Source organism: Camelina sativa, chromosome 9 (genome assembly GCF_030686135.1).
Source record: "Camelina sativa cultivar CO46 ecotype springtype chromosome 9, ASM3068613v1".
NCBI lineage: Eukaryota > Viridiplantae > Streptophyta > Magnoliopsida > Brassicales > Brassicaceae > Camelina > Camelina sativa.
Window position 1 is genome coordinate 26,874,466 of NC_141888.1, and position 21,874 is coordinate 26,896,339.

Genomic DNA, 21,874 nt, shown 5'->3' on the forward strand with positions numbered 1-21,874 from the left:
TTCATTCAGTGGAAATATGCCTAATTGGAGTGTAGGTAAAGGACACCACGTAAGCAATGAACGGCGCCGTTTACCGCATTACTATTGGAAAGTATGTAGAAGAGAAGACATTTTTGATTTATTAATATATATATATATATATATATATGTTGTAGATCTTTCGTTCATCACATTTGATTTTGTTACTAAATGTAAGGAGAAAAAGTGTTTTGATTTTGCTACACACGTGAGTCAGCAACGCCTCTATCTTTCTTCTAAAACATTTTTTCATATTAAATTATCAGAACCCTTAAGGTCGATTTAAGGGTCATATAGCGGATTTGTTTCGTTGAAGGGTCAAGATTAGACTTAACCCTAAACAAAAACACAATCTTATTGGTTTCATCACTATATTCTATATATATTGTATACAAAGTATACGTACTGCATGATGATCCATATTTGAAATCGTATCATTGGGAATATTTTAAGATAGGCAAATTTAGGTTTCACGAGTAGATGTTTTTCTTTACAAAAAACGCAAACTTATTACTGATTTTTAGTTGGAGATACGACTCTTGAGGGGTCATTAGCCCAATGCATGTTAATCACACTACATTTTTTGGTTGAGAAAGATATATTACTAAATGAAAACTTGTGAAATCCAAAAACAAATGTCAACAAACAAATAAACACTGGATCAGATAGAATTGAGAATTGCATATCAAATAATCGAGATCGTTCATGCATGACGCAACCCATTTATAGAAATTTTATAAAATGAATAGAAGAAAGAAATAAAATATAAAAGTAGAAAAGAACCAATGGTTGAGGAGGCACAACTATTCGCGGAGACACGGAGCCGTTCGCACCCATCACCTTGGAATCTCCTCTCTCTCTCCTCATCACCAACTAGTCAACAACCACACACACACCATTTCTTTTTTCTTTTTATATCTAACTTTCATAATTAACTTTTTTTTTTCTTTGGGCAAAATCTCAATTAACCTACCATAACAAAAGTACAAAACAAGAAAAAAAGGGTTCATATTCTTGAAGTATATAACATAAGTTTCTTATGCAAAATAATGAGTCGGTACACAAGATTTTTAGTTAGTACAAGGAAAAGTAAACGATACCAAAATACGGTAAAAAAAGAAATGAACATAACATTTTTGTAAGTAGTAATTTATTAATGGTACACCTACATGGTTATTGATCAAAGCTATTGTAATTTAACAATACAAAATAATCAGTTTTTTTTTTTTTTGCACTAATCATTCTATTTTGTAGGGTTGTTTAAACTTGATTATCCAATTAAGATAAAATAAAATCCCAAAAGCATGACCCATTCCTTTACTCAAGTATCAATCTATCTCTCTCTTACTCGCTCTCTGTCTATATATATTAACATACTCTTCCTTCTTCTCCCAAACATTAAAACCCTTGTCCCACTCTCTCTCTTCCTCTCTTACAGCAAATATCTTTTTCTTGTACCAAAAGCAAAAAAAATAAATCATCTTCTTGAATCTCCAAGATTACAGCAAAGAAAAACCCAAACCAACATTAAAAGTTACTACGATGAGTTGCAATGGTTGTCGAGTTCTTCGAAAAGGTTGCAGTGAGAATTGCATCCTCCGTCCATGTATCCAATGGATCGAGTCACCAGAAGCTCAAGGCCACGCTACCGTCTTCGTCGCTAAGTTCTTCGGCCGTGCTGGTCTCATGTCTTTCATCTCCGCCGTACCCGAACCTCAATGCCCTGGTACTTAAAACCAAACCCTCTCTCTCTCTCTCTCTCTCTTCACCTTTTATTCCACAAACGACGACGTTTTTATTAATCCTAAGGGTGTTTTGGACTTTTTAACAGCTTTGTTCCAGTCTTTGCTGTACGAAGCTTGTGGAAGAACTGTGAATCCGGTGAACGGAGCCGTCGGGTTGTTATGGACGGGGAACTGGAATATCTGTCAAGCGGCGGTTGAGACGGTGCTACGTGGCGGTTCTTTGAAACCCATACCGGAGCTTCTCAACGGCTCCGGCGGCGGATTCGCCGGGTTCCCGTCTCCCACTTCCGACGAAGCTTCGGAGATCTGTACGGAAATGCTGAATCTACGAAAAGACGATTCCGGCGACCGGAATATATACCATCACTGCCGATTCTCGAGCTCTAGAACCAGATCGACTGCTTCTCCGCCGAAACGGAGACGATTAACGTCGGAACAACCTTCGTCGGAGCTCGATCTCTCTCTGATCCCTACTTTTCCGATTAAAACGGCGCCGTTCAAAGAGGATACGCCGTCGATGTACTCAGAGGATTCCGTTACGACGGTTTCGTTCCGAGACAACAGCGGAGGTGATCGGTACGTACGCGGCGGAAGAGAAACGGCGAAGTTGCTCAACCTTTTCGCTTGAACGACGTCGTTTTTTTTTGGGAATATTGGAGGTTAAAAATGTAATTTTCGAGTAACTTTTTGTTTTCCTGGTGCCCTTTTTTGGATTAATATTTTTGGGAAATGTGGCAACCAACAACGGCAAATTAAGTGATTTATTTTCTCACTTTTAAAATTATGAGGAAATTAACTAAAAAGTAATCTTAATTAATTGAGAGAATGATGATAATTCGTCGGTGGTGTACTGTTTATTTTAAAAATGTTCACAATAATCATCATTTCCCATTGAATTTGAAATTAGAAGATAATTATGATAATATGTACGATAAATAATAATTACTACTAGCTATTATAATGTTTGTTTTTACCGATATAGATTGAACAATAGTGATAATAAAAACAATCACGGATTGAAGTCAACATGCATCTTCCACAATCCAACAAAGCACCGGCCAAGTCTTCATACCCCAACATACTTCGATTCTTTAAGGACCAACATGTTAACACAACTTGATAGTATTTTTTTGATAATCATCTTGATTACTCCCCCCTAAATGCATAAGCATTAATTATCTCCAGGTTTATTGTCTTTAGATAATACATTTGTTATTCAAACCGTTTGATACTTTCGTTTATAAAACGTATATATATAACGATGGTCCTTTTGTGATTATCCTAATTAAGACATCTACAACTATCTCAATGGTTTGTCTTTAACGTATATCTTTTTATATGAAATAAAATTATTAAAGATTAGTCTACCATACGCAGCTATGGTGTTTGGATTCCCTGGTCTCTGATTTGATTTCTGTATTGGATCTGTTTTGGTTTCGATCTGGTTTTAATGAGGGTGGATCTTGGCTTGAGATCCTTGTGGTTTTTTCCCGGTTGTCTAATTCAAAATCTTTCAGATCTGGGAAAGAGAGAGACGGTTTTCGGGATTCTTTCTCTGGTTTGTTCTCGATTTTTTCCAGATTTCTCGTTGGCATCATGTGTAGGGATAATGGGGAAAATATTCGATCTCAAAATCTTTTTCCATGGGTTTCTTCTACGCGGTGGTTATGACTACGTCTTCTCGCCTTTGTTTCGGTTTGATTGGAGTGATTGGGCTTTATTTCAGGGATTTAGGAGTCTGGTCTTCTGGGATCTGCGGGCAACATCTGCGGGATTCTCAGTTTCCTTTTTGGGCGGCTCAGTGGATTGGTTTCGGGTTCGCGTATCTGGATATCAAGGCTGTTTTTATTGTGGAATTGCGTTTTCTTCTCCTCTTGGGTTTGTAGCAGTTACTGATGGTTTGTTTAGGTCTTCTGAGGCTCATTATAAATTGGTCTCCAGTCCTGTGGATATCCTTCATCCTCTATCGCTTTCTCTCAATTCCTTTTCAAAGTATCAGTGGGTTTCTGTTGGGTGTTCCCGAGTGTTTTGTCTTTTTGGTTCCGGTGGGCTCGTGTTTCTTGCTCTTTCCTTGGAAGTCATGTCTCAGAGTGGGTTGTTGAAAGCGGCTATGAATGGTAGCTGTTCGGGGTCCGAGGGGAAGCTTAAGATCAGGGTTCCACAGTTTGACAACTCTGCGTTGATTGAGGGTTATGCTAAGACCTTAATTGGCAGATGCATGAATCCCGCAATGCAGGATATGAAGGCGCTATTGTTTATGCTCCCGCGGATTTGGAAGCTTGAGGAGAGGGTGGTTGGTGCTGATCTAGGTCTGGGTCGTTTTCAGTTTGACTTTGATCAAGAAGAGGATATTCACGAGGTCCTGAAGTTAGAGCCGTATCATTTTGATCATTGGATGCTTTCTTTGGTCCGATGGGAGCCAGTGGTGGATTCACGGTACCCTTCTAGTCTCAAATTCTGGATTCGTGTGATGGGAGTTCCCTTACACTTTTGGGCAGATGAGACCTTCCGTAGTATAGGTTCTGATTTGGGCGAGGTAGAGGAGGTGGATCTCGACAATGGTAGGGTTAGGGTTGTTTTGGATGGTTTCAAGCCTCTGGTGTTTGATGCCTCGGTCGAATTTCATAGTGGGGAGGAGATGACTGTGTCCTTACGGTATGAGCGTTTATATGGATACTGTCGAAGGTGCAATAGTCTTTGTCATGATGTTTCACGGTGCCCACTCTTGGGTGGTAATGGGAAGCAGAAGCTGGAAGATAGGTTAGAGCCTCGGCAAGATGACAAGCTTCAGAGTTACAAGGGGGCCATGGTCAATGGGGGAAACCCTGGGAATGCTTCAGGCTCCAATGGAGATAGTTCAGGGGGGTCTCACCAAGCCTCTCTTGCAGGATATGGTCGTGGTGCAGGATCTCACCCTGTTAATCATCGGTACAAGCAGGGATTTGGAAACAAGGCAAGGAAGGGTAGAAAGGATTTTAATTCTGGAGAGAGGTCAGTGAGGCAAGATAGAAACACGCCTTTGGTTTCTGCTCCTGTCTCAAGTTCTCAGGTTGCAGTCTCGGGAGATGGACTAAATCTGCTAAACTCCAGTGAGGTGGGACTCCACTTCTCTGATAATGAGCAGAAGATGCTTGATGCCTTCTTGGGATCCAATGTGGAGGTTGTTGTGGCTCCGGAGGGTCCGCTGGTTGATGAGGAGCCTGTCACTGTGCAAGGTACTACTCAGAGAGTGTGTAAGAATTTGTTTCCCGCTTCTGGGGAAGCAAGTACCATGGGTTCGGGTTCTATGGAGCTGTCGCAGCAGGAGGTTTTGTTCTCGGATGCTTTAGGTGAGTTCTTGGATCACGAGTTCTCTATTAGGGACAACCAGCCCCAGGGTGTTATGAACACGATTCTGGAAGAGAATGGTGGTGTGTCTGAGGTGTCTCATGAAGAGGATGCACTATTATCGAATGAGGTGGTGCATTCTGCAGAGGAGGGAAACATTGTGGTGGCTGGCTCTGATCAAGATTCAGCTGGGATGCTTAGCGAGGCTGCAGAGGGCTCCTCTGAGGATAAGTCACACGGTGAGGAAGTTGGGGACATGGTTCAACCTCCTCGGCCCAAGCTGGCTAAGGGTAAGGGTGTTCTACCGGGGGTTAGCCTTAAGAAGATGAATATGCTTTCCTTAACTTCACCACGTAAGAAGGTGGCCACCAAGGGTGTTGGACTGCAGGGGCGAGCCGGTTCTCACCAGGGAGGAAAGCCTCCAGGCTCTTCAGCTAATTGATGGGTGTAGTGCGTAAGGGTTGGCAAGGAGGTGAGGTTGCTATCTTCCTGACTCGGTCCTGGTTTTTCTTTTGGGATCAGGCTTCGGTTTGGTCTTCTTTGTTTTTCCCGCTTTTTTCAAGTTTTTGGTATGGAATAAGTTGTCAACAGTTGATCCGTATGATCGATGTTGTTTTTTCGATTTCCTTCCCGTGTTTGGGGTTAGAATGTCCCTGTTTTGTTTTTGCTCAATGGATCCTCTTTGTATCAGAATTAATAAAACTTTGTCACCCTTCCTTTTCACTGTACGGTGTTGGCTCTTGTTTGTTTTACTTATTTGGTCTCTCGGATTTGAATCAGTACTGGCCATTTGTACGCAGGTTGCAAATTTATTCTTCCCTCTCCATGATGCTGCTTGCAAATTTATGCTTGCTATTTCACTGTTTATTGTCCTTATATATTGTTTGGTTTTTCGTTGGTGTGGGACTATGGTTGTTCCCTTCTTTTGGGCTAGGAGTTTTTATGGGCCTTCTTTCTGGTCTTGGCTTTGCGGTGGTCTCTCATATTCGATTCTTCACTTATGCTGTGTTTGGGTTAATTATCAGCTCTTTGGAATTGGGTCTCTCATATTTTATGCTGTGTATTGGATTTGTTTTTGGGATAATTTTCCGTTTAACTTCTCAAGGGTTCGAGGAGGTTGGCGTAGGTGGTTACTCATCACCGGATAATCATATATATTTTTTAAATGAATATTGTTAGTTGGAATTGCCAAGGTTTGGGCAACAAAGCTACAATTGGAAATCTCAGAGATTTATGGACAAAGCACCGGCCAGATTTTTTATTTCTCATGGAAACAAAACAGTCTTCAGTTCATTTGGAAAAATTTATTGGTCACTTTGGCTATAAGAATTTAACAACTATTGACCCGATTGGTTGTAGTGGTGGGTTGGCTCTTTTTTATAACAAAGATGATTTCCAGGTCACAGTGTTATTTGAGTCTAATAGATTAATTGACGTTGAAGCGGTTTTTAAAGGACGCATAATCCACTTAACATTTGTTTATGGGGACCCTGTCCCTAAAAACCGCGATTTGGTTTGGGAACATTTAGTAAAGATTGGTTCCACTCGGTCCTCTCCCTGGTTTATTGTTGGTGATTTCAATGAATTGACGGGGAACCATGAAAAACGAGGAGGAAAGCTTCGCCATTCAGCTACGTTCCTTTCTTTCAATGGAATGATACGGGATTGTGGTTTTTTGGAGTTTCCTTATCTAGGGGATTTGTTGTCCTGGAGGGGTTGGCGCGATAAAAAACCAATACGATGTTGGTTGGATAGGGCTTTAGGGAATGAGGATTGGCATGAACTTTTTCCTGACACGGTTACAGAATATTTGCCTATGATCGCATCTGATCACAAGCCCCTTGTGGTTAACATTGGAGCGAAAAGGCCGCGGGGGCGAAGGAATTTCATGTTTGACCGTCGCTGGGTTAGTAAGGAGGGTTTGATGGAGGCGATTTCTTCGGGTTGGGACGGGGACCGAGCAGAGGGTTCTTTTAACTTCGTGGGAAAAATTGTGAATTGTCGAAAGGCGATTTCTCGATGGCGCAAGACACAAGTCCCTTTTGGTAGGGATACAATTGAGGATCTTAAACGGCAGTTGGATATGGCTCAGGCGGATGATTCCACTCCTCCATCTGTCATCACGGATTTACATAGTCGCTTACGCGAGGCTTATAGAGATGAAGAGGTTTACTGGTATCAAAAGAGCCGGAGTAAGTGGATGCGGGTGGGAGATAAAAATTCAAAGTATTTTCATGCCCAAACGAAGCAGAGGCGGGCCCGTAACCGGATCACAGGTCTTTTTGACAAAAATAATGTTTGGTCTACGGAAGATGCGGATATTTGCAACACTGCGGTTTCATACTTTGAGGATTTGTTTACATCCATCAACCCGGTAAACTTTGACGAAGCATTACGGGAGGTAAAAACGGTTATTACGGATGACGATAATGGGATGTTAACGGGCCCGGTCACAGAGGCTGAGGTTAAGGCAGCTTTATTTATGATGTATCCGGATAAAGCCCCTGGCCCTGACGGGATGACAGCTCTGTTCTTCAAAAAAGCATGGAGGGTCGTCAAAACGGATCTTGTGTCTTTGGTAACTAGGTTTTTTGAGGAGGGTACTTTTGATAAGAGTTTAAACAGAACACATATTTGCCTAATTCCTAAGGTCGCAAAGCCAACTCGGATGGCAGATTTACGTCCTATTAGTTTATGTAATGTGGGATATAAGATTATTTCAAAAATATTGTGCCAGCGTTTGAAGAGGGTTTTACCGGGCCTTATCTCTGAGACTCAATCGGCCTTTGTCCCCGGACGGCTGATTTCAGATAATATACTGATTGCTCAGGAGATGTTTCACGGGTTACGTACAAACCCGTCTTGTAAAGGGAAATTTATGGCGATTAAAACCGATATGAGTAAGGCATATGATAGGGTTGAGTGGGCTTTTGTTGAGGAGATCCTTCGGAAAATGGGGTTTGCGGAAACATGGATTTCTTGGATTATGTTCTGTGTCACTTCGGTTGAGTACAGAGTTCTTTTGAATGGCCAACCAAATGGATTGATAGTCCCGGAGAGGGGTTTACGCCAGGGAGATCCTTTATCTCCTTATTTATTTATTTTATGCACGGAAGTTTTAGTAGCTAATATCCGGAAAGCGGAGATGGATAAACTTATTACAGGGATAAAAGTAGCGAATAAATGCCCGCCAATAACGCACTTGTTGTTCGCAGATGATAGTCTATTTTTCTGCAAAGTTGATAAGGATCAATGTAAGGTTATTTTGGATATCTTAAAACAGTACGAATCGGTTTCGGGACAGCAAATAAATTTTGCAAAATCTTCATTACAGTTTGGTCACAAGGTTGATGAGGTTACAAAAGCAGAGATGCAGGGGGTCCTTGGGATTACAAATTTGGGTGGCATGGGCTCATATCTCGGTTTACCGGAGAGTTTGGGTGGGGCTAAAACGAAGGTTTTCGCCTTTGTCCGGGATAGGATGCAGAGTAGGACGAATGGTTGGACAGCAAAACTGCTTTCAAAAAGGGGAAGGGAGGTGATGATAAAATCGGTGGCGACTGCTGTTCCAACGTTTGTGATGTCTTGTTTTCGATTACCGAAGACAATTACATCCAAACTCACGAGTGCAGTGGCTAACTTTTGGTGGAGCTCTAATGGTCAGACGGGAGGCATGCATTGGCTTGCTTGGGACAAATTATGTGTTAGTAAGCAGTTGGGAGGGCTAGGATTCAGGAACATAGACGATTTTAACTCGGCTCTGTTGGCAAAACAATTATGGCGACTGATTGAGGTTCCGGACTCACTCTTTGCTAGGGTTTTTAAAAGTAGGTACTATAGGAATACTCACCCCCTGGATCCAATTCGGTCTTATTCTCCTTCGTATGGGTGGAGGAGTATTTGTTCCGCTCGCTCTCTGGTATACAAAGGACTTATTAAAAGGGTTGGCACCGGGGAATCCATCTCAGTATGGAATGACCCCTGGATACCAGCTCAATTCCCGAGACCAGCTTTATGCACGGGCCCGCATATGGACCCCAATCTAACCGTGACTCAATTAATTGATCGTCGAACAAATACTTGGCGTTTGGACTTGCTCAATGAGCTTTTCGATCCGACGGATGTTGAATTGATAAGGGCGATACCTTTACGTAGCATTCAAAATGCTGACCAGTTCGGTTGGCATTTTACAAAAACGGGAAAGTATACGGTGAAGTCTGGTTATCACTTGGCCCGTCAGGAAGTTCCTCGGACTTTTCAGGCTTCTGGATGTGGTCCAGAGATTACTTCCCTACTGGCTAGTGTTTGGAGGGTTCCTTGTTCACCAAAAATTCAACATTTTATGTGGCAAGTCTTATCAGGGTGTATCCCGGTGGCGGCGAATTTGGCACGGCGGGGCATTGCGTGCGATCCGGGATGTGTCCGGTGTGGTGCTGAGGAGGAAACAATAAATCATGCCATTTTTGTTTGTCCTCCAGCTCGCCAGGTTTGGGCTCTAGCACATGTACCGGTGGGGCCGAACTCTTTCCCCACGGAGTCCGTGTTTGCAAATGTTGATCATTTTTTGGGTCAAAATAATCCAGCATCTCAGGTTTCAACGTTTCCCTGGCTTATGTGGTATATTTGGAAAGCTCGGAATGCACGGGTCTATGAAAATATTGACGAGCGGCCCAAGGAAATTGTTTTGGTCGCGGAAGGTGAGGCTATGACATGGCAACAGGCGCAGGTGGAGGGTGATATTATGGTTTTGACCTCAGCCGTAAACGCACCAGAGCCCGGTCAGAGGAGGCCCGCCGTAAATCTTCCAACATCTTTTACGGGGTATCGCTGTTTCGTAGATGGATCTTGGAAACCGAGTGACCCGCTTGCTGGTGCAGGATGGGTTTGTTCATCGGTCCAGGACCCAACGCTGATAAAAGGAGCTACTAATTTTCGACGAAGTCTCTCTCCCTTGCATGCTGAAGTAGAAGCTTTCATTTGGACAATGCGGTGTATGATCAGACATGACTTCAGAGATGTGGCGTTCTACACAGACTGTTCAGACTTGGTGAAGATGGTGTCTTCTCCTTCGGACTGGCCAGCTTTCTCGGCGTACCTAGACGACATCAAGGTAGACAGGACAGAATTCTCGACTTTCTCCCTATCTTTTATTTCTAGAAACGCAAATGTAAGTGCGGACTCTCTGGCACGCCAAGCGCGTACCTCTCCGCATCATGTTTTGTATGTAAACAATTTTCCACCAAATTGGCTCGTTTGAGCTAATCTTTTGTTGACAAAAAAAAAAAAAAATTAGTCTACCATACATTACATTCTCCGAACGAATACAAAAGACTCTTACAGACCATTTTTAGTGGAGGAACGGTTAATCGATTCTCAGAAAACAAAAAAAAATATTTTTATTACACATTTTTTTATTTATTTATTTAAAGTATGTATACGAATAAATGAATGACATGTGTCAGTTTCAAGCAAGCAACGGTTTCAAGCAAGCAACAGTTTCAAAGTACTCCACCAAGTAACGTTTCTTTTGATTTTCTCTTCTCTCTCCTCTTTTAATTATTTGTTTAATAAAAGCAACACAATGAGCAACCTCCAGTAATCATGCCCTAAAAGATTAAACAAGGTGTTTTACATAATATATATATATATACACGTAAATATGTATGTATGCAATATATAATGCATGTATGTATGTAGTTGGATTGAACCAAAAAGTTTGGGGTGATAAAGGGAAAAGCTTTTGGGAGAGGCGGCTTTTGGACGACGCAAAGAGCCGTTTTTATCACTCCGTTGTCGAATCTTCAAAAGTACTCTTTTTTCCTTTATTTTTTTAATCTTCTTTGCATAATGTTTGATTTAATTAAAAATTTAAACCTAATATCAAGGTATTAGTTGATCTGTGGACTCTGGATGATGGCGTAGAAACAATGAAATAAACCTATAACATGTTTGCTTATTATCATATTAATATATTATAATGATTTAAAAAATTAACGTAAGAGTGAACTTAACTAAAACGACGATCGTGTGGCCTATTGGCTACACACCCTTACTGATACTTTGACAGGCGGTGAAAGCATCCTGGTTCGATTCCCCGCAATAGCGGGTTTGTAAAGAATATCACCCTTTTTAACAAAAAAAAAAAAAAAAAAACTTAACTAAAACGACGACAAATTCTATGATTTTCCTGAGAAGTCTTATAGCACATTTGGTACTTAGTCGAGTAAGTGTTGTTTGAGGTCACCGGTTCGAATCATTAGTTAGTTAACATATTCAATATGATTCTTTGGCAAAATTGGTTAATTAGCTTTTAATTGACCTCCCTAACCTAAGTTCGATTCTGCTGTATTACATTGTCCCTTCGAAGGCATCCTGTAAAATTGGATCGCTTGGCAAGCAGCAATCTTTAAGGATGACAGTGGCACTAAGCCATATAAAAGGATGACAACCCTTTTATGCCTCTTAACAAAAAAAAAAAAAAAACTTAACTAAAACGACGACAAATTCTATGATTTTCCGACATTACAATTGTGGTTTCATTGTATGATGCCGATCATTTGTTAATTTTGTTTGAATTCTACATATGTATATTAGAAAAGTTCATCGAATAATTCGTTAAACATAAATGACTTAAAACTAAATGGTGGTTGCTAGAGGCAAAAAAGATTAAGGGAGATGGCATATAATTCTATCCCCAAGTTTAATTTTTACCGTAATCTTTTTTTCATTCTCATTTCATCAATTAAAATTGGTGCCAAGTTTTTAACCATTAAATAAATTACTCGTCAGCTATAGTTATTCTAGAGGGTTTGTTGGGTGGTGAAAACATGGAATTATTCATTTATTTTTACATTTATAACCGCATAAAGTTAGTATTTTAAAGAAGTATGAAATTTAATTAGAATATAAATTTGAAAATTAGAGAAAGATAAAAAGGTACACAGAATGTAACCATTAGATGTTCGAAATCTTACAACTATTTTTGAAAAGAAGTTTCATTCTCATCAATCATCATAGAAAAATAAAACTACATTGTACATTAACGGTGACTTTTTTTTTTTTTTTTGAAAGAAAACAAAAAGATTGACACATTTTCAAGTTTTATTTCGAAAAAAGGAAAATATAAAAATCGTTGAAAATGAGGATAAATACTTGGTTGTTGGAACAGAAGAAGTGATTTGAAGATCTTATGAAGGAAGACGAAGAAGAAGAAGTGGGATCCATACTTTCGACCAGCCACCAGTGGGCAAACAATTGCTTGTGGTCCACGTCACTCTCTCTTCTTTTTCTGACCACCAGACTCTCTTTCTTTCTTTCTTTTCTTAAAAAAGAAATAAATATAGATGGTTTTGTCAACAACCTATCATCAAGAAGCAATTTATTTTTAGTATATCTAAATATATATAGTATAAACAAAACACCCGACCAATTTCGAGTTGAGTAAGTTCTTGATAACATATTAACATGCAATGCAACTATGACGAGCTTGTGCACAAATACCATTTGGTTTTCTTTTCCAATAACTATATGGAAATTTAAGAAAAATGATACGCGTTACTCATCTTGAATGCTATATTCGAATGGTTGACGGCATGAAAAAGTATTCCGATTCATAAGTTTTTTTTTTATAATACACTATTATACTACTCCCTCTGTTTCACAAAAAATGTCATTTTGACACATTTCACACAAATTAAGAAAAATTTGAATTATATTTATTTGCCCTTATTTATTAAGTAATTAATGATCAAAATTCAATGAAAATAGCTTTGAGTTTAGGGGTAAAAAAGAAAATTTAGCATTAAAACACTCATTAGAAATGTAAAATGACATTCTTTGTAAAACAAGAAATTTTCTTGAGAATGATACTCTTTGTGAAACAGAGGAAGTATAAGATATAAAAACCTTGACTAGTTGATTGACAAAAAAAAACAAAAAAGCCTTAACTAGTTTTGAAAAAATTATTCTCTTGTCAACAATTTTTTTTTTTTTTTAGCATACAAAACTATAAGATGTTCCGGGATCTGAGGATTTTAAGTAAAAGATCTTCTCGAATTTTGGGACATGAAAGTGGGGGCTTATTTCATCTTCCTACGTTCAATCTCGTCCGTTTATTACATTCTAATTAGTGTCTAATCATGAATTACAATATTTGTGGAGCTAATTATACGAGTAGAAAGATGCTCTTTATTTATGATTTGCTAATAAAGTAGAACAATATATATGGATAAACATGAGTCCATCATCAAATAAAATGAGAATAAAGAAACATATACTAGCAAAGATTCGTGTTTAATGCCAATAGCCACGAGCAGCCGCAGTTTCTAACGGGCCCAAATGCATTCATCATCTTCTCCACTTAAGTCGGTGTGAGTGAGTCCACTTGATGTTTTCTTAAACTTTTCTTTCGTATACGAACAAAAAGTTTAGTTATTATATACGTAAAAATGATAGTTATATTATTAAGGAATACCTAAACGTAAATAATTGTGTGTTTTGACAAATCAAACCATAAATCTCACATGATTGTGAAACCTTTTCTTTCTTTCTATATTCCACAAAAATGGTGATCAGTAAAAATTAAAAAGCACATGTAGGTGGAGAAAAAAAGACGTGGACCATCAAAATGGTAACGTTTAACTTCAAGGCGTCTCAAATTGTATGTTTCTTGCCAATCTTTATTGAGTTTCTTGTGAAACGAGATGATCATAAGACTTGGTCAGCATTTTGTGGTCCTTAAGCAGGCAAAATCAAGGGTATTGTGTGATCATCCTTCGAGTAAGGAGAGGACCCAAGAGCCATCTTGCCCCTTCAAATATTTTGTTGGCCGTAGCCGTACACTTAAACTTAATAATACTTAAGCAAGAATATTCTTTTATTAAAGCAAAAAATAAAGAAAAGAAAAAGAGTTAAACAAAAAAGTACTAAAAAATAAGATTATAGATGCTTCTAAATTCTAATGTCCGAGTTGATTCAAGTTTTATATCATGATTAAGTTATACAACGTCACTCACAACCATCTTTTACGAATCATAATATAATCTTTTTGCGAAGGGTAGTTTTGTAAGTTAAAACGAGACTTTGGAGAGGCTCTCGGATCAGTGTTGAAGATTTGGGAGAGATCGCGACAAGGACGTGAAGTGGGATCCCTACACGTGACTTTCACGTGACTGGTTCCCTCATCACTGGAACATATTATCCACTCTTTCACCTTTTGGGTCCCCTACGATTGCTTCTCAACTTTGACTAAAATCTTTTACATTGTTGTAACCACATAATCATTCCTAATTCCTATATACGAAATAGAGAATATATAATTCGTTGGATATAGATTTTATTTTTGCTCACCTAATGAAATTAACCACAACAGTCAAACAAAGCGCTATAAACCACACCCAATAACAATTGACAATCTAGTTTGTTAGTTGCTAGTGAGCTGACTTATCAGTTAAATACGAGAGCTCAAGTTCCACTACTTTTTCATGCTATTGTTAAGGGTCTTTTGCAAAATAAGTTTCTCTTTTGTTTACCGAAAAAAAAAAAAAAAGTTTCTTTTTTAACCAATGTTACTGTCGAATCGATGTTTTATTTTCTTTAGCTACTGTAGTCTGTACATGCTTTTATAATTGTAATACTGTATTTCCTAAAAGAATGAGTAATACTACCAAAACAATGAATAAAGAATTGAATTAGGCTTCAAAACATGGGCCAGAAAGTTCCAATATCATATTGGCAATCTGCATAACAGTTTTGATAAAGCCCAATAGGCTTAACTTACGTAGCTCAGTTATGTCTCGCTCATGCGGGCATGAAACAAAAAACTAAACAGTGCAATATAATTACTTTTTTTTATCAACCATTGGATCACCACTAGCTAGCCCATTAGCCAAATTCATAGTACGGAGCCGAGACTCGATCCCGGTGTGATAGTGCCTTATACAAATGAACTTACCTTCTGCCACTGTACTAAGGTCACTTCACTAAGGTCACTGCACTAACAGTGCAATATAATTAGTTTATGCTACACAATTATCAACTCACAGTGCAATAATTAAACAACAATGAACTGACTAATTAAATTTAAAAACTTAAAAATGGCGGTTTAAAAATTTTAGGCTGCTTGATTGGCAACGAGCCTTCTTCATCTTTTGTAACATTGAGAGTTGTTTGATTAGACACAACTCTCCTTCTTCATCTTTTGTGATATTAATCTGAAAATCCACTGATCTTGGTGACAATTTAAGCTTCTTCTTTTATTTTCTTCACACAATAGATGAACTAGTCAATTTCTTATCTCTTTTTATTATGCTCTACAGGAGTCAAAAGCTAGATAAGCTTGTTTTGGATTCTCCCACAACAACGACCAACCACCTATAACAAATTTAAACAAATTGATTTATTCTATTGAGGGACCAATCAACCAACGTAACGATGATGACTAATAATTGGATCCAGTTTTTAGATAATTCAATATTTTAAATCATCTCATGTTTTATCTCCAAGATCAATTATTATTCACTGCTTCGATTAAGTGTTAACATTAACGAATTGATTTTTTTACTTCAAGCAAAATTTAACAATAAACAACCTGCAAATTATTTTGTAATTTGACCGTATTAATTTACCAGCCCATACACAGGGGCGGAACAATTACTATGAAATTATAAAAATTAGATGAATTCTTATTGGAAGAAAAATTTGACCTTTATCCAATAGCACAATTGACCCTGGTGAAATTTTGCCAACAATATAATTGACCCATATGAAATTTTAAAATACAATAATGATTAAAGCTTATATGGAATATTGATCCCAACTAATTTTATTAAATATATGATTGTTTAAGAGCCCATCTAATATTCTGTTTTTTTTTTGTCTACTTACGTGAGCCTAAAAACGAAAAACTGTTCAGCTTCTCTTTCTTTGTGACAATTTTATGGTTTTATGTGAGCCTAAAAACGAAATATTTTTTAGATAGTGTGACAATTTTATGGTTTTAGTTAATTTTTTTTTGCTTAAAAAAAATATGACCCTGGTGGATAGATTTTCTAGCTCCGCCACGACCCATACGTTTGTTTTCAAGTCAAAAGTTAAAATACTATTGGACACGAAAAGTACCAAATACATAATGAAGTGTGAACTCTGCGGGTTGCGGCCACAGGCATAAATACATTATATCAAATCCCCTGAGGAGCCGTTTGAGTGTTTAGTCCATGACTCCATGTTATATGACTTGTATCTCAATGTTGAATTCAATCCAAGAAATTTTGAATTTAATAATTGAACAACGTCCAAATGCTCAGGCCATGTTTATCGGGATAACTGGCTTAGTGATTTTAGAGCATCTGTATCGGCGTATGTAAGCTTGGTCCGTCACATTTTTTTTAAAATTTAAATCAAAATTAAGCAAATATTGAAGATACGTATCTACAAAACGGACGTATTTTCGTCGGTCCTTGAGGACATATGGCGGCGTCTGATTTATTTTGTGTTATGGGTTGGGTGAGTCCAAAAAAATCATGGTCTCGAGTTAATTTCTTTTCTCTCCGTTTCTCTTTACTCTTTCTCTCTCTCGACGGTGATCTGATTCCGTCCGCCGATCTGCTTGAAAATTGGGTGAATCAAAGGGAAATCTGCCGTCTATTTCCTCATGCCGGTTCAATAGAAAGAGGTTTGTGTTTGAACTATGTTTCCGATGGTAGATTGATGTATTTTTTTGTTTTGGTTTGAAGGCAATTGTTTATCTGATCCGATAGATTTGGCTCTGAGTTTTGATTCAATTGTTGACTATCTATGAAGCTGTATATGTTCTCTCTGATTTTAATTTCGATTCAGGGTTTCTTAATATGTTTTGGGATTTCGATTTAGGGTTTGGATTTAGGGATTTTGATTTTGATTTTAGGGGTTCGATTAAGGGTTTCGATTTAGTAAATAGGGTTTCGTTTTAGGGTTTCATTCTAGGGTTTCGTTCTAGGGTTTCGTTTGAGTTTCTCTCTGATTTTAGTTTGTGAGAGAATGACTATATTAAATTTGGTTCTAATTCTACGAAATTTTTTTTTGGATGCAGATTTCAAAGGTTAAAGTGCGTGGCGTTGGTCGTATTGGGGGTGGGATAGCAAGCGTTATTCATTCCCTACATGGTAAGGCAACCGAATTCTTTATGTTGTGAAACCGTATTCTTGTTGTTGTTGTGAAACCATATTGTTTAACATTGCACTTGTTTGTTGTATATGAGGATCCACAGCGGCACCTAAAGAAAGCCTCACCATAACGAGAAATCTCAGAAGAAGTAGCTACAATCAGGCAGTCAAAGGTAAATAATCGATTTCTTGTTGTTTGTTGATTTGGTAGTGGTCTCATTAATTGATTTGGTAGACTAGTTAATATGATGTGTATCTTTAAGTGTTGTTGTCTATGTAGTAAAGAACAGGGTGTAGTTTATGATCTCTGTTGTTGTCAAGTGTTGTTGTCTATGTAGTAAATAATCGATTTCTTGTTGTTTGTTGAATTGGTAGTGATCTGTGTTTTAACTTAAAAATCTCATCAGGATGTAACTATAGCTATTTATGTAAAGTTTGTATAACTAAATATATGTAACTAAAGCTATTTGTATCAGTTAATTTATGTATAACTATAGCTATTTGTATAGCTATTTGTATACTATAACTATAGCTATAACTATAACTATAACTATAACTATAGCTATTTGTATAACTAAGTTAATTTATGTAACTATAGCTATTATATAAAGGTGAGCGTATAACTAAGTTTGTATAACTAAATCCGAGAGTCTATCTCTATTCTATGACTGTTTGTCTTAAATGGGATACTCTATTTATTTGTACTTGATATTTAGTTGTCATAAATTGTGATTAGACTAGGTAGTTGAAGCTGTGGTCATTATGAATGGTACCAACAACATATCTGATTTCTCCATCTACTTAAGCTTTGGTCATTATATCTCTCTTCAAGCTTTGGTCATTATATCTCTCTTCAAGCTTTGGTCATTATATCTCTCATATTCTATATCTTTTCCTTCTTTATCCATCATATTGTATCTCTTCCTTCTTTATCCATCATATTCATATCCGAGCTGTCTGTTCCTCTTCAATCTTTAGTGCACCAACAACTTACACTCCTCGCCTCTTTGGCACACTCTTTTCCGCATAATCTTAAACGCTTCTTCCTCTTTGGTATCACGGATTTCAGCATTTCTTAAACTCTTCTACCTCTTCCTATGAGTTCTTACAATACATTCAGTCAGTTCTCTTCTAGTTATGTAGACCTTCTCAACAGTCAAGGCGATACTCTTAACCTAGATGGTGCTTACGAAGTTCCTCCTTACTCGTCTCAAGAATCTCATCAGGATGTACCTCTTTCTCAAGAGACACCTGTCAGGAAGGATAGGAAGAAATGGAATCCGGCTGATGATGAAGCTCTTATCAGTGCTTGGCTGAACACTTCAAAGGACCCTATTATTGGAAATCAACAAAAGGGAGGAATCTTTTGGCAAAGGGTTAACAAATATTATGCAGAGACTCCTCATGCTGTAGCCAATGGTGAACAGGGGATGAACATAAACTGTAAGCAGAGGTGGTTTAGGATCAATGAGTGCACCAACAAGTTCTGCGGTGCTTTCGCAGCTGCGGAAAGACTAAACAGTAGTGGACACTCTGAGAACGATGTGCTGAAGATGGCCCACGACATCTATTTCGCTGAACATAACACGAAGTTTACTATGGAGCATTGCTGGTGTTTGTTAAGGTTTGAGCAAAAATGGCTGAACCTTAACACTATTAACAACCCTTCAACTTCAGTCAGAACAAAGAGGAAATCAGTTGCTGCATCTTCACAATCCGAGGCATCTTCACAATCCGAGTCAGCTTCACAATCCGAGCCAGCTTCACGGTCCGAGTCAACCCATAGTGAACAAGACTTTGAGATTAGGCCTCAAGGTATCAAGACTGCAAAGGCCAAGAGGAACACTGCTCAGGGGAAGGCTCTCGCTGAGTACAAGACCATGTGGGAAGTAAAGAGGGTGGATATGGCTGAAAAAGAGAAGCTACAGAAGCTTGGCATATTAGACACACTTCTTGCCAAACCAGAGCCTCTTAGTGAAGCTGATCAACTTATCAAGGATAAGATAGTTGCTCAGTATTTCTAAACTGATCAACTTGTTGTTGTAACTTTGTATGATTTTAGTAGTATGTAAGTTTGAATTGTTTCTGTTTTAGTATTTAACGTTGTATGATTTTAGTAGTATGTAAGTTCGAGTTGCTTCTGTTTTAGTATCCAACTTTGTTTGATTTTTGTTTTATGATGCAACTTTGTATGATTAATCTATTATAGATTGTGTTTCTGATTGTGTGAATTTGTTCTCTATGTCTATATGTTTCAAATAAATCAGATGGGCCAAGACTACAGCTACTCTCAGCCTGATTCCTCAGATCAATATGATCGATCCTCTAACGACACTGAACAAAGGGAAATAGAAGCTTTGATAAGGCAGGATGAGGCTGAGAGTAGTTTCATGAATGCTCAGGCGACAGTTTACCCACCTCAACCTGAGGTTGAGTTCGGATTCCCGAAGGTTTGCTACTGTGGTGGTCAGCCCCTCTTATCTACAAGTTACAACAGACGGTATATGGGACTCCCTCTAATTTATATATTGCTTTGTTTTAACTGTTTATGAATTGAAATTTCTAATTATATATGTCAATGCAGGTTCTTCACATGTGGGAATATTGATGATGGAGAGATGCATATTCACAAGTGGTGGGATGAAGCTGTCATGGAGGAGATGAGAGAGATGGGCAGACAATGTGAAGTGTTGTCTCAGAAGGTGGATAACTTGACATTATCGAGTGACTACGGATCACACATGAGTGATGAAACAGAGCAGAAAATATCACGGATCGAGAAGGAAGTGTTTGAGCAAGGCAAGATCCGAAATAGGTTTATAATTGGTTTTGAATTGATAGCTTTGGTAGTAATAGTAGGTATGATATTGGTAGCTTTTGTTTGGGGCTAGGTATCACGGATCAATGTAAGTTTTTTGGCATTTTGGTATCACAGAAAAATGTAAGTCATTGGCATTTTGTGAATGTGTCACGGATATTGTCGTATTTGGTATCACGGGTAAATGTAAAAGTAAGCAATTTGGCATTTTTTTAGTATCACGTATATAACTTCTTTGCGTATATATATGCTTCTTTCAAACACAATACCAAACTAACCAAAGAAGATCACCACTTGTCTTTTCTTTTCAACTCAAATTTCGTACTCAAATTTCTTACTCAATAACAAAACAACATACACTCAACCGGAAATCACCACTCAAATTTCTTACTCAACAACATAACAACATTCTCTCTTCTCTTTTTTCTACACTTCTCTTTTTTCTAAATGGCATCTTCATCATACCATTATCACTACCAAAGAGATAGTATGGATGATGATTTTGATGCATATTTTGATAATTATGCAGAAAATTCTAATCTCATTCAAGAACCAATAGAGCCAAAGAAACGAATATTTATCCCAAGAAACCGAGAAGAAGGCCACAATAATCTTTGGAATGATTATTTCAGTGATACTCCAACATACCCGGACTATTTATTCCGGCGACGGTTTCGCATGCACAGGCCACTGTTCATGCGTATTGTGCAACGTCTCTCTACAGAAGTCGAGTATTTCCGTCAATCCCAGGATGCAACCGGTCGGGCTAGTCTGTCACCAATACAAAAATATACTGCAGCAATTCGCCAATTGGCATATGGTATTTCGTCCGACACAGTTGACGAGTATGTACGAATTGGTGGATCAACAGCTCAAAAATGTTTGCACGAGTTTACCGCCGCAATAATCCAGTTGTTTGGCGACGAATACCTAAGACGTCCCAGACCCGACGATCTAGAAAGACTACTCTATGAAAATGAAAAACGTGGATTTCCCGGGATGGTTGGGAGCATTGACTGTATGCATTGGGGGTGGAAGAATTGTCCAACAGCTTGGAAAAGGATGTATTCACGATCAACCGGAAAACCAACAATCGTGCTGGAGGCAGTTGCTTCTTACGACCTCTGGATATGGCATGCTTTTTTTGGAGCTCCGGGTACTATGAACGATCTTAATATTTTAGATCGTTCAAATGTTTTTGATGACATTCTCAACGGTAAAGCTCCGGAGGTCAACTACTTTGTCAATGGAAGGGAGTACAATTTGGCGTACTATCTCACCGATGGTATTTATCCCAAATGGGCAACTTTTATACAATCTATCCGACTTCCACAAGGTATGAAAAATTCTCTCTTCTCTAAGAAACAAGAAGCTGTGCGGAAAGATGTTGAGCGTGCTTTTGGAGTCTTGCAAGCTAGATTCGCCGTTATTAAAAATCCATCTCGTTTATGGGATAAATACAAAATAGCAAATGTTATGAGAGCATGCATTATACTCCATAATATGATTGTCGAGGATGAAAGAGGAACATACAGTTACCGACACATTGTTTCTGAATTTCAACACGGAGAAGATGTGGATCAAACATATACTGTCGGTGCCGCTAGTTTGGGTTCCAATATGAGCAGTACGATTACTCGTCTTACAGAAATTCGGGACAAAAAAGTCCATGAACGGTTAAAAAAAGATTTGATTGAGCATATTTGGACTAACTTTGGACATCTTCCAGATAATGAAGATTAATTAAAAATATTCTATGATTTTAATAAAATGTATGTTTTTATCTTTGATGTTTGTATGGTTTATGTTTTTTTATCTTTCATGTT

The 21,874-nt window shown here is 38.2% G+C and overlaps 3 protein-coding genes across 3 annotated transcripts; all 3 read left to right on the plus strand.

Moving 5' to 3' along the window:
* Positions 1-1,334: 1,334 nt before the first annotated feature.
* LOC104711522 (LOB domain-containing protein 38) lies at positions 1,335-2,598 on the plus strand. Its single transcript, XM_010428223.2, has 2 exons — positions 1,335-1,744; positions 1,850-2,598. Exons 1-2 carry the CDS (start codon positions 1,561-1,563, stop codon positions 2,389-2,391), a joined length of 726 nt encoding a protein of 241 aa, XP_010426525.2. The 5' UTR covers positions 1,335-1,560; the 3' UTR covers positions 2,392-2,598.
* Positions 2,599-3,047: 449 nt separating this feature from the next.
* On the plus strand, positions 3,048-5,813 carry LOC147938833 (uncharacterized). The gene has a single exon (XM_087467798.1). It carries the CDS (start codon positions 3,214-3,216, stop codon positions 5,530-5,532), a length of 2,319 nt encoding a protein of 772 aa, XP_087323924.1. The 5' UTR covers positions 3,048-3,213; the 3' UTR covers positions 5,533-5,813.
* A 544-nt stretch (positions 5,814-6,357) lies between these two features.
* On the plus strand, positions 6,358-19,254 carry LOC104789671 (uncharacterized). The gene is made up of 8 exons (XM_087465774.1): positions 6,358-7,668; positions 7,828-10,257; positions 17,158-17,230; positions 17,326-17,403; positions 17,638-17,663; positions 17,972-18,093; positions 18,351-18,949; positions 19,145-19,254. The coding sequence occupies exons 1-8, from the start codon at positions 6,358-6,360 to the stop codon at positions 19,252-19,254; spliced, it is 4,749 nt and encodes a 1,582-aa protein (XP_087321900.1).
* The last annotated feature ends 2,620 nt before the right edge of the window (positions 19,255-21,874 follow it).